This window comes from Thermobia domestica, chromosome 3 (assembly GCF_964235325.1).
Source record: "Thermobia domestica chromosome 3, izTheDome1.hap1.1, whole genome shotgun sequence".
Lineage (NCBI taxonomy): Eukaryota > Metazoa > Arthropoda > Insecta > Zygentoma > Lepismatidae > Thermobia > Thermobia domestica.
In genome coordinates this window covers 320,608,172-320,622,130 of record NC_137456.1, presented here as the reverse complement: position 1 = coordinate 320,622,130, position 13,959 = coordinate 320,608,172, and the positions used below count along the sequence as shown (strand labels likewise).

At 36.8% G+C, this 13,959-nt stretch overlaps 1 protein-coding gene across 1 annotated transcript in view; it reads left to right on the top strand.

Annotated features, from left to right (window-relative positions):
• LOC145681155 (DNA damage-regulated autophagy modulator protein 2-like) overlaps positions 1-13,959 on the top strand; it is an 80,754-nt gene that overhangs the window by 42,080 nt on the left and 24,715 nt on the right. The window contains exon 3 of the mRNA XM_081752602.1: positions 13,603-13,724. Within this exon, the coding sequence (XP_081608728.1) occupies positions 13,603-13,724 (122 nt within the window). The remainder of the gene's footprint in view (positions 1-13,602; positions 13,725-13,959) is intronic.

The window sequence follows — 13,959 nt, the reverse complement described above, 5'->3', positions numbered from 1 at the left end:
AACTCACTGGCTGCGACAAACAGCGTGTGCGTGGGTTTCCTAGGGGTTCTCCCATTTTCTTCATTCCACCATTTCGTTCATTTCTCATTATCACCGTCTCTTTTAGCTTAGCCTGTATAACGATGGGACGTAAAACTCAAATATTTCATTTCATTTTCATTTTTGTAACCTGCTTTTTCCCATCAAATATTTTGATATGAACCTTTCCCGCATCTTATATATGTCCTTACTCAGGGGCGGATCCAGGACGAACTTCATGGGGGGGGGGCGGTGGGTTGTAATGCTGCTACTTAGACCTACTTTTAAGATCTCCAAACTCTTGAGATGGGTTTTATTTATATATAAAATAAGAAAGTTTCCTCTTCTGGGGAGGGGGGTGATCGCCTCCCCCCTGAATCCGCCCCTGTCCTTACTACGGATCCGTCTACCGTAAGTTACTGGTCATAAAACTAAGGTTTTCTGTCTTCTTTATGGTATTACTATTATTAATGCCTTTGGCTTGTATAATTGTGTATGCATACTAACTGCATTTGTTACAGTTTTCTCTATTAATACAATTACCATTACGAAATGTTGTTGACAATTTTCTGATGACTTCTGCATTTGCATGTTGCTTTTTTTTTCTGAAGTAAACAACACTGATACTTTTCCTTGACATAAAAAAGTGAATGTTTATTTTATAATCTTTGTATTATGGTTCATAATGACCTTGAACTGTTATCTGCTTACGTCAAGACTAAAGCTTATTCTCCCATGGATAAGTGAACAAAGTCCTCTCTGTTGTTGACAATCCTTTGACACAACCTATCCTTTGCTTACGTCAAAATCTCCTTTGCTTTCAATGCGAATGACTCTGAGAGATTGACGTGATAAACACTAATTACTTTCTTAGTACGTTGTACACTTGATGAATATGCAAATGATTTATTTGTTCATATAGAAATTACCGAAAAGTAATTACTATATAAAATAACTTTTTTATTTACTAAGTTTCAAAAAGTTAGTGTATAGATCTATAAGCAATTCTTAGTAATTAGAGAAAACAAAATTATTCATTAATTGATATTTAATGTACTGGGTGTCTCTAAAGTCCCCTGACATAGGGTAACAGTTATTATCAGAGTTACAACAAAATGTAAGAGCGTAAACCAGCGTTTCCCAACCGGTGTGCCGTGAATGGGCCGCTGGTGTGCCGCGAAGAATCGAAACAAAATTATTAATTTTATAGCAATCAAATTACGAAACGTAGGGAAAAAATGTATATTTATATTTCACATTACTATGAACCTCTACTACGAATCTACAATTTTAAATTTCATACCGGGTTACTGTTCTGTACATTTCTAATGTTGAAAAAAGTATTTCTTATCATTGTTATGGCCATTAGTGTTTCTTTATTGTTGCAGACTATTTCGTAACGCCATTTCGAAAACTTAAAATATCATTCAATTCTTTCGACAAATTACCTACGTTTGTGTTTTAAAAGTGAAAGAGATTTGTTTGTTCGTTCGTTATTTAGAGATCTAAGGTTGGATGCAGTTTTTAAAAAGAAAGCGTATTTTTAAAAACCTGAGTTCAATATTTCATTGCAATTGTTTTCTATTTTTAAATTAGAATGAAAAATAAGCATAATGATTTACCACGGGGAAAAATATTGATAGAGCTTTCTCCTCCGTGAGAGGATCAATACTCACAGAAAAATACCACTGTGTTTTATATTTACAAATAATAATATCTATAAGTGTGCCGCGAGAATCCAAGTAACACCCGTAGTGTGCCGCAAGTTGAAAAAGGTTGGGAAACGCTGGCGTAAACCATCTTCAAATATGATGTTTTCAATCTACAGTGGAGGATTTTTTATTTTTAAATCGCACGAGCCGTTTGGGCTGTACACTCTTTACGCGCCCAATGTTAAACGAAAGGCAACGTTACTTTTACCATTACTTGCTCAATTATTTTACATCCGTTTAAAATTACACCGTTAATAAGTATGTATATATGTTAACAGGTTTGTAACTGAATGATTTTTATAGAATCAATTGAGAAATTCAAGTTGAAGGAATAGGTTGAACACACGTTTGCAACATCAATTGTTTTGCACTTCTTAAATAGTGTTAGTTCTTTGTTCTAAGTAAAGTGTTCAAATTTAAGTTCAATATTGCTATATGCAAGACATTTTCCTGAGAGCATTCCAAACTTTTAATAACCTTACTTAACCCTTCAAGGCTAAGTCTAAGGGCCTGCACAAGCTTGCCTTTACACATCTATAGACCTAACCAAAGATATAGCAAACTTGCTAGTTCCTCAATTTCAAACTAGTTTCAAGGTTGTCAGTAATACGTAATATAGGGCTAGCCTTAAAATTTCTTTAAATTGACGCACTTGTGAAGCATGACTTAAAATGCACACTTAATAAAGCCCTACAGCGAAAATCGGTAAAGTTAAGGCTAACGTGTGCGTGTTTTTCGTAGTCTTCAGTGTTGCATCTGGTCCAAGCGTACACAGGTTTATACGTGAAGACTAACTTTATTTGAAATATTCCTTAAAATGTATACTTGGAAAATCCGAACATAGGGATAATCTTTAACCCTTGTGTACTACCGTAAGGTCCTTTTGGGACCTCAGAAATATTTAATGTAGTATATCTCTTAAACGAAAGTGAGTGTCTACAAGTCTGTTCTTTTAGTTTTCCGTAGTGTATGCGTAATATATTGAATGCAAACTATCGTTTCATGCTGTCTTGCTTTTATGTTAAAATAAAAGTTATTGTTAGCACTGGGGTCGTAAAAGATTCCAAGGTAATACCAATATAAGTAATCAAGTATCATTTCCTTTTTGTTCCTTCCCACCAACGAGGTAAATTAGTACTTTACATAATGCTTAATAGATGGCAGAAACTACCAATATATTGTGCCCGAAAATGACTTCATCATTGACAAAATCAAGAAAGTTGGGTGTGTAGCAAAAAGATAGTTCTTACATTACGCTTCTTTGTGACCCTGTCTCTTTCTTCCTACAAGGGTCATATTTATATTTTGAGCCTAACAATGAAAATACAGTAATTTGTCATTCTAAATGTATTTATTGTTTCTCGAAACAGGCCGGTAGCCAGCCCAAATATGTAAGGGGTGGCAGTAGAAGTTATGGGGCCCGATCCAACCATATTATAGTTCATCAACATATTATAGTTCATTTACAAGCCTACTGTAAAAATTTTAGGGGGCAGTAAAAATTAAGGGGGCACGGCCCCCTAGCCCCACTGGATACGGGCGTGTATCGAAATATTCTCCCTTATGATCAATACACTTTTGCACTCGTTCGAACCATTTTTCAAAGCATTTTTCCAATCTTCAGTGGCGGACCTAGCCCAGGGCCGGGGGTTCTAGATATCCCCAGTTTTTGGAGTTACAACCATCATTTAAGTAATTATTTATATTTTTTTTTGAAAATTTATAATACACTCATGATATACCTATTGTAGTCTGGATCTGGTTGCCCCCAGCCAGTTTTTGTCTTCTAGCTCCGCCACTGCCATCTTCTTGAGACACTTCCATGATATGTTTTTTGAACGCATCAACGGCTTCTTCCGCCTACGAAAATCGTTGCCCACGCAATTCATTCTTGACATTCGGGAACAAGAAGAAGTCATTGGGTGCCAAATCAGAACTGTACGGCGGATGACCCATCAATTCGATTTTTTGAGTGTTCAAATAGTCGGTTGTTAGACGAGATGTGTGAGAGCTTGCATTGTCTTGATGAAAAATGATCCGACGGCGCTTGTTTGCTTTCCGTATTTGACCGAAGATCTCCGGCTAACAAATTGTTGTGGAGCTTGGGGTCCCGGGTTCAAACCCTGCTCCCGCCAAGTGAACTTTGTGGTGGACAAACATCGTGTGTGTGGGTTTTCTCTGGGTTCTCCCGTTTCCTCCCACTTTCTTCATTCCACCATTTCATTCATCTCTCATCATCACCGTCTCCTTTAGCCTAACCGGCATAACCGTTGGATGTAAAACTAAAAAATTTCATTTCATTTTCAAATTGTTGTGTACCATTCAGAGTTGACCGTTCTACGTTCACCTAAAGGCACAGTTGCCACATGACCAGTTTTCCCGAAAGAACAGGCGACTATTTGTTTCGATGTGCTTCAAGGGCGAACAACTTTTGTTGGATTTCTTTCATCTTGAAACACCCGTTCAGTCGACTGCTGTTTACATTCCGGCTCATATGAATATATCCATGATTCATCACCAGTTAAACTCTTATATACGCCTTTTGAAGTACCGCCATTGTATTTATTGAGCATTTGTGTGCAGCAATCATTGCGAGTCTTTTTTTTTTTTTTTTTTTTTAAAGTTTTTGTCAAATTATGTGGGATCCAACGAGAACGAACCTTTTCTCACAGCATAATGATCATGTAATATTTTATATATGTTGGTGGAACTAATGCCTAGGCTTGCTTCAATCTCACAGTATATGATACGACAATCTTGTAGTATTAGTGTTTACACAGCATCAATGTTTTCTTGAATAACAACTGATTTTGGACGACCTTCGCGAATTTCGTCAGTGAGCGAATGGTGACCACGAGTAAAATCGTTATACCAGCGTTTCACAGTGGCAAAGGATGGGGCTTCATCGCCAAATGTGGAAGAAAGTTGATCGATGATCTCTTGTCTTGATAATCCACGTCGAAAATCGTAATAAATCATGGCACGAAAATTTTCACGAGTTAATTCCATTTTTCTGTTGTCACGCAGAGAAAACATTTGAAGTACGCTATGGTCAACAATGTCAAACGTTTCTATACAAACAAAAAATAGCGCCTTACAACAATCATGGTTGCCAAGCCTCAAAATATAAATAGTGGTCCTCGTAAGATTACAAATTGAAGCAATAGATGTCTTGAAACCTGCTTATATTTTTGAACAGCTTGTGAATAACGAAGTCTCTAGTTTTAAAGGGCTAAAAACTCGCTACTTCCAGCAACAAATCCAAAAAGATGAAGGGGCCGCGGTGCCTCACAAGTAAAGGGTCCAAATCGATGAATCGAGTTGCGAAATGAGACATAGTGCACCTGATAGAAGATGTGAAAATATGTGTATGTGCAAAGTTATAGCGGATGAGAGCCATAAGAAATGGAGGGGGAAGGGGTCGAAGTTGGTGGGAGGACAATGCTATATTATAGAAATGCATCAATAAATGGTTGAATCATAAAAAAAAAGTGAAAGATAGACAGACAATGCAAACGGTGGTAGTTTCACATATTGGCGAAAGAAGAATTGTAAGAGTAGATTACGAATCTCCACCCCATCTTGAAATCCGCCATTTTGAAATCTGTGATTTTTTAAAATTGGAAAGGTAGTCATGTGATATATCAATTAGGGCCAGCATATTCTCAAAAAGACAATTATGGACTTTAGAGATCGTTATGAGTACCTTTCTGGAAGATCTTCATAGTTATTTTCAAAAATCTATTAGACTGACACTACAGTAGTCCACTTTTCATCCAGGTATTTCATGCTATGTTCGTCCGTTACTACGAAGGCTTGCCGTTGCTACGAAGGTGGACCAAGAAAGTTGAGTGGAAAAATACAGCAAGTGGTGAAAAAATAGTGGTTTACGTACAGTACGTAATAATTGCATTCCAATCTATCAGATTTTATTGTGTTATTGTCTATATTAGTAAGTATGGCATTTCACAAAAGGTAGATACATTAACTCCATATTGTTTTCGACCAAAAGAGCAAGAAATTAAAAAAAAAAAAAAAAGTGGAAGCTGTTCTTCCAGACCCGAACAATTCTCTTCGGCACTATACGAAGTAAATTGGGAGTAATGTCATAAATAATAATGTAATAATATACAACCTGGATATAACAGTTCACTGTTAGTTTTTTGGCTTGTAGATGTGTTTAACTAAAATGTGTTTTCGTGATAATCCAAACTTTTAACATACGAGTAGTCTCCTAGATTTTCGTAAATAACTATAAAGATGATTCTAAATCTTCCAAATAAGTACAGATACCGACCGATCTCTAAAGTTCATAATTGACTTTTTGAGAACATGCTGGCCTTAATTGATATATCACATAACTACCTTTCCATTAAAAAAAAACACAGATTTCAAAATGGCGGATTTCAAGATGGCGGTGGAGATTCGTGATCTCTAACCATTATTCTTTTGCCAATATGTGAAACTACCCCCGTTTGCATTGTCTATCACTATTTTTATGATTCAACGATTCATTTGATGCATTTCTATAACATAGCATTGTCCTTCTCCCACCAAATTTGACTCCCTTCCCCTCCGTTTGTTATGCCTATTACCCGCTATAACTGCATATACACACATTTTCACATCCTCTATCAGGCGCACTATGTCTTATTTTGCAACTCGATTCACTCATTTGGATCCTTTACTTGTCAGTGGTAGAGCGTTCACCTATAGTGCATAGGGTCCCGGGTTCAAACCCTGCTCCCGCCAAGTGAAGGACAAACACCGTGTGCGTGGGTTTCCTCGAGGTTCTCCCGTTTCCTTCCACTTTCTTCATTCCACCATTTCATTCATTGCTCATCATCACCCGGCATAACCGTGGGAGTAAGAAACTCAAAAATTTCATTTCATTTTTTCCCAAAAGATGACTTGACTTGAATATTTTGGGTTGTAGTTGCGCCTGTTACCTGGTGACGAGGTCATCAAGTATTACTTTTCTATTTTTTTATGACGATGATGTCATTAGTATAGAAGAAGACAGCCTAAGTAGAGTGCAATAAAGTATTGTTTTATATAAAGTATGGATTAAAGTATTGTTTTAAAGTGAATCTGTGTAAAATTTTTGTCCAAACACTAATCATTACTTATTTTTAATTGGGGTCTATAAAGGACCCCACAATATCTCCTATGCTTTACCTTTCACGTTAATACACGAGAGTTAATGTTAAGTCTATCAAGGAAAATTAAGCGCAAACTAAGATTTACCATAAACGTGCTTGCTTACTAGAATACTGGGCATAATTGCGCGTTGGCAAATTTGTTCCTATTTTTCTGTCGTATTTGAACCTTATGTTAGAGTTTAAAGTTTGACAGTAAAGTCACCAAATGCCGCTAAGTTGGGCGTGCAACGAAGCAAGTTTCACCGCTACTCACGATGTGACCTTTCTCTTATATAAGCCTGGATTCGCCACTGCAACTTTTTGTTTTCAGACTATAATTACTGAATGGGGGTAACGGTGGTTCAGTAGTGCGTGGGGCTCCTGGTTCGATTCCTTTGTAAATAAGTTTGTGGTGGACATCATGTTCATAGATTTTCTCGGGGTATTCCCGTTTCCTCTGATATTCTCATTCCATCAATTATCCCCTTATAATTAACTTGCCTTAATCATTCATATTCCTTAGCTTAAAGGGCATAATGCCGCGTCGTTAAACTAAAATATTCGTTTTCATTATTTGATATACTATCTAGCTATAGAAACATTTTTACCCAACTTTTTTTTTTTTTTTTTTTTTTCGCAGAATCATTTCAGATTAATTTAGGGCTATGCATTATAGCTTTCAGTGTCAAAATTTCGGGCTTTACAAAGAAGGTCTCTTTGAGACTATTTTTCTTTAAAGTTTAACTTTCCACGGTTATGTACAGTCCGCAGCAAAAAAACCTGCAACATGAGCATGTAAGTTTATTGTGAAACTACGCCTAACAGCGCAGGGAATCAACAAAATGTCTAAATAGCACGAATTATGCCAGGAGAAACCTCGGCGTCCTCCCGTGCATTCTTATTTTGAAGCATAAGACTTCGTCGTTTCACAATAAACTTACATGCTCATGTTGCAGGTTTTTTGCTGCAGACTGTACCTTAGGCTAAAGGAGATGGGTGATCAATGGAAACGTGCACCAAAGACACAAGCGCTAGCGATTAAACCAGCGGAAAGAACTATAAGGCTGTTGAGAAACAACTTTTATGATACGATTAATTAATTTCATGAACTCTGGAACTAATCCTTGAGCTGTAACCTTTGTGAGTTTACTGTAGATGCAATCATTACAACCAAAGTAGTAAAGTAGTAATATTCCAGAAAAGAAAAGAAAGAAAGATTGATAGACAAAAGAACCCTTGACTTCGGGTGCGCATAGAGAAAGATTGCTGTTATTTTATCGATCTCGTAAATCTTTCAAGAAAATTATATCTGTAAAGCTTACTTTACACACAATAAGTCCATTGCAGCTTGGAGAGAAGGAAATATCTATTGCCTCTTGCATCTAGAGAGCGGCAGGAAACAGGGTTGCCAACCGTCCCGGTTCTGTCGGGACTGTACCAATTTCTGACTTATTTGTCCCGCATTCCGACCGGGCACTCGTCGGGACGCGTATTGTCCCAATTTATCGATTTTCAAAGTTAATTAACATTTTACTGGGCCATTTTTTTTTACAACGGAATAACTTATTCTTTTACACGTAAAGTTTTATTTATAGAATAAATTTAATTCTGATTATTTTAATTTGACTCATGGAAAAAATAGCAGCTCGTCTTCAATTTATAGTTATTCCCTAATTGTTTTCAGTTGATACTCCAGTCGATTATGATAGTATTTTCCATGCAGCGATAAAAATATTGTTTCTGCGACCTCTACACAAAAGCGACTGCTACCACAGTCAAGGATGTTATAAATAGAGGATCTGCCCATATGTATCTTCATCCTATTAAATCGATGAAGCCAAAAAACAACCGAGCATCGGCACGTCTGATTGGCTACTCTCGTTTCTGCCATCGTCTGATTGGCTACTTTCGTTTTCACCACGATTGTTGGCCCAAAACTTTGCGATCCTATTGGGCGGAGTGGGCAGAGTAGGGGTAGTGAAACTGTGACGTATGGCTTCAAGATTTTGTTGTAAGGGCAGATTCTCTATTTTATAAGATCCTTGACCACAGTGGTAGTAACACTAGCGCTCACTTCAGAGGGTGGCCGCCACGCTAACTACACCGGCTACCGGACGTCTCCCAAACTAGCACATTGTCAGCGTCTTCTGTTTCACTTTTCGTTTGGCGCGCAATCGCATTGTTTACTGTGTTGTGCAGTATTATTCTGTTCTTCGATGTTCTCAATGAGTCGCCGTATATGTAGTCGTTTCCGGGGGGAGAGGGAGGAGGAAGAGGGATCCAGCATTGATTGTCCCGTTCCGATTTTTTCTTAAGAAAAGTTGGCAACCCTGGCAGGAAATGACCAGTTAACAATGATAACTTCTGCCTCGAGGTATCTGTTTATATGGTCAGTCTCGGGAGGTGGAAAGTGTGGAGGGGTCGAAGGGTCCTTCTTCGTATCTCTTCGTGTTCCGTCGGCACTGATAGTATTCATCCTTTGTTTGCTTGTGATTGTATCGAAGCATGTGATTTTGCTTACTAATATGGGTTGCTTCCAATGTGAAGGGATGTTGCAATATTCTCCAACTGAACTTCTAGAAACGAAGTTCCTCCGAACCCAGCGAACAAAAATAGATGATTTAAATTTAGCTGTGCATCGTAAGCACATCCTGAATTCTATTGCGAATTTTTGGTTGTTTTGTTTATCGGAGTTCGCTATTTCATAATACAAACACTTACTCCAGGTGCCTCAGGATGAGTGAAGAGAACATCAAAACACATAATCTGTGAGATATAAACCTTTAGTTTAATCTTTGATGCTCTAATGAGTCTCGAACAAAAATCATCATTAAATATTCATAGTTTAAATGCAAAACTGCAAATTTGTCTACGTATAATGATGATAAATATGTGTTTTCATCAACATTGCATTTATACAGTTTCATAGTGTAGATGTTTCTCAGTGCTGGCATGCCTGCCGTAACCGTACATCTCACCCTATATATGTAGATATGCTTTCAAGCAGAGTCAGAAATTTGGAAAGGAAACGAGTTTTCAATATTATTACTATTACTATTATTATTATTATTATTATTATTATTATTATTATTATTATTATTATTATTATTATTATAACAATTTGGTCCACAACTAGGGTCCCATCTCTTTATCTTGCATGGGAGGCCCCAAGTCTGCTACGCCAATGGTGGCCCTTAGTCTGTGTTTGTCTCTCTTCCCGTTTCTTGTGGGTGCTTGTTGTTGTGCTGTTAGGCTTTTGTATTCAACCTTTACACTATGTAACTTTTATTTTATTTTATTTTGTTTTATACTTTTTTACGAATATATGTTGGCCCAGAAGTGGGTATATTTTACCATACTGATCAGCTCATTGTATTCTATACCATATCTTATTGTCATCCATGTTTCTTTATTATTTATTCTTAATGTGTTTTTACGTACATCTTAAGCAAGAAAGAGCCGAAACAAATAAACCAATAAACTAAAATCTTATACTTGATCAATGCAGGAGTGTATCCATACTTTTGGGACACCTTGTACATACAGTTGTATAATTTCTCGTTCGTAATTCTTTATACTCAGTACTATATTTTCAAAGAGTAAAGAAACATTACTTTCACTTCATTCCAGGGACGTACCTAGGAATTTATTTCGGGAGGGGTCTAAAGCGTTTCCGGGGGGTCCAAATACAATTTGAGGCTAAATTATATGAAAATTTCTAAAATTTCCCCTAAAAGTAGACTGCATTTACAAAGAAGTCGGGATTTCGGGGGAGGTCCGGACCCCCAGGACCCACCCCCTGCGTACGCCCCCGCTTCATTCTGAATACAAAGGTAGTATTTAAAAATTATTTAATATTGTATTAGATTGAAGAACCTACTTTTTAATTGGCGGGTGGGTATATAAAGTGCATTAAGTCAAAAAATTGTGTCTTGGAGAAATCACATTTGAGGGTTCAGACATAAATCCAAAATCCGGTTTTGGGTAAATTATTAGCTGTTGTAGCTCTTCATGTAATAAAACTGTTTTTTGGATTTATGTCTGAAACCCAAAACCGGATTTTGGATTTATATCTGAGCTTTCAAATGCGATTTCTGTAGAACACTGATTTTTGACTTATTGCACTTTACACGTCTACCCGCCATTATCCCTACTGTGTTAAATCTGAGGTCTGTCGTGGCTGTATATGGTTAACGTACACGTCTTTGGCGGGTCCCGGTATTGGTTGCCGGCAGGAGCCTATGTGGTTCGAATCTCACGTTAAGCTGCAGTTCCACATCCCATATAGCCTCAATGCCAAAAATGAGGATAAATTTTAATCCGACCAACCAACTGTATTCTACCCACCATTTTTCTTAATAAGAGTGGCCTATTCTTTACTATATATACTAGCTTATAAGTGATGCTACGATTGACAATTGATTTGCAATAATTAAGGTGGATCACTAGGTGTCCTCGGTGCTATGCTAAACGCTGCTTAAATAGTGCTACGTTGCCAGGCAGTGTCGAGTGCTTACTGTTGCCAGATAATAAAATAAGTAATCATGTAATTCTGCTTGGATACTTATTGGAGAAATTAGTTTCCGATCCTTACCGCAACTCATAGCTAAGTTCCACTTCTCAAACTGCAACGCTAGAATCCAGGAATTAAACGTACAAATTTGGCATTATATGGCGTTTTACACAAGTTCCTTTTCAGAATCTATTTCCTTAAATGTAAATTAATATTTAAATAAGATGTGAAACATAACACGAAAAACGGTCAAACAATATATCTATTTCGTAATAAGATCGTTATTTTAAAATACTTTACACATACAAATAAACATTTCATAAAATTGAGCACTTCTAATAAGATCTAACAGCAAGTGCCATCTTGTGTGCTCACTGTAAAACAAATCAAATATCTTCTTTTATTTGTTTCCTTTTTCGATATCAGGAGACAAACAAATGAATCAGTGTCTTGTGATGGAGCTCAAACGTAACTAACATTTCATTTATATATATGCAGGGTGTCCCAGGAGGAAGGGGCAATATTTTGGGAAATGGTAGTATGGGTGATTCTAAGAAGAAAATTTCATATGAACAATATCAATATCAATAGTTTGAGAGTTACAGGTTGCGAACCATTTTTACTTTATATTGCGTATTGCTCACCCTGTATTTACTCTACATAGGTGGGACATTGCGAATTTCAAAGGTGATGAAATGGCTTTTCGAATGGTATGCAACATGTGGCAGTGGTATCTTTGGAAGAAAAGCTATTGAGGGAAATTTGGAAAAACTAAGGTTATTTAAAGAAATTGGATGGCAACACTGATTCCCAAATACCTGTCACTAACTTCTCTTCCAAAGACACGACTGCCACGTAGTGCATACCGTTGGAAAAGCCATGTCATCATCTTTCAAATCCGCTATGTGTTAAGTCTGTAGAATAAGTACAAAGTGAACAATATGCAATATAAAGTCAAAAATAGTTCGCAACCGGTAGCTCTCAAACCGTTGAGATTAGAACCCACGTTCATATAAACTTTCTGCTAAAAATCACCCTTCCCCTGGGACATCCTATATATAAAAAGTTACCGTGTTTGTCACCCGAGATCGATCTCGAACAACTTTTCAAAATAGACGAGCTTCGGACCTTGGAGTGCTTTCTTTTTATCATTTCACTTTGTTGATGCAACTTAGGGGAAGGGGAGGGAGTGATATATAAAAATCATCCAAAATTACCGATATGAGTGTCGAATTTATAGTTTTCGGGGTCACTGAGATGAACAGTGACACTTTCGGTGATGTTTAAATCTAAATTCACCGCTTTGTGTTTCAAATGAAAGTATTCTTCCCGTATGAACAACAGATATTATGCTAGTGCTTCATAAAAGTTAGTGATTTCTTCGAACAAAATTTTCGCTGAACAACTTTTTTCCCGTTTAGATCTAGGAAGGAGGGGGTTTTATTCACCACACATTATTGACTTATTTCGACCTCAAACAGTCTTGATTGTGGGGAAGTTTTATAAAATATGCATGCCATATATTATCAAAACGAGTAAGTGTCATGAAAGATGTCACAAAACATTATTTCTTAAATTGTCTTTCCGTCCTTGACAGAATCTTCTTTCAGGCAGTGAGACGATTAGAAAAGTACGAAGGTACGCTAATATACGTTCTATTGCATCAAAATCGAATCTCAATTTCGGAGAGATTTCAAAGAAACTTATTTTCTTATAATATTACTTAAATACGAAAACTGTAATTTGAAAGAACTAACTCCCAATGTTTCCCCATTTATCCTTGAACGATTTCAATTGGAATGATGGATATCATCTGGATGCCCTAAAGAAAATTTACGCTATAGCATTTTGAACCGAAATTGAATGGTTTTTTACGTAGTTCATAGTGCAAAATTGCTTCATATGTATGTATGTAGTAAACTTAGACATAAAAATAATGCCGATCAAGTCGAATGGTTAAAATCCGCTTCAAAAAAGTTTACAATTTAAAAAATTGGAAGTAACAATGCATCCATTCGTGAGAAAGTGAAAAGAAAGGGACGGAAATCTCCGTAGAATGCCTTATACATGTTCTCATGTCTTAATAGTATAGTACATTTCTGTTTTCCCATTAAGTTATGTAATATTCATAAAACGTTTCTTCATTTATTTCTCTTTTATTTAGCACTTAAAGTTAATAATTTTAATTAAACATAGTTTGTTATTTTTACGAACGTAGGTATGTGATTGCTGCGTCTAGAGGCCATGTGGAACCAATCCTACCGTACATTAGTGATGCTGGGTCGACACCTCCGGAAAGCTGTATATTCTCACAAGTGCTCAATATGTACAGCGTATTAAGTAAGTAGGAACAGGAAAATATCACGTAATATTCAATGCAAACCCTAACAGCACAATTACATAGCAGCCTTATACCTATCATGTTTCCTCAGGTACATGGAATGTGTCCAGTATGTGCCTTATGTACCTCTGAGAAAGAAATCACATAGATGGCAAGTGATAGTCACAGTCTATGTCCGGCCCTAGGCACATGCCTGACATGTACCTGGGGAACATGCCTAGTATCTTCTAGGTA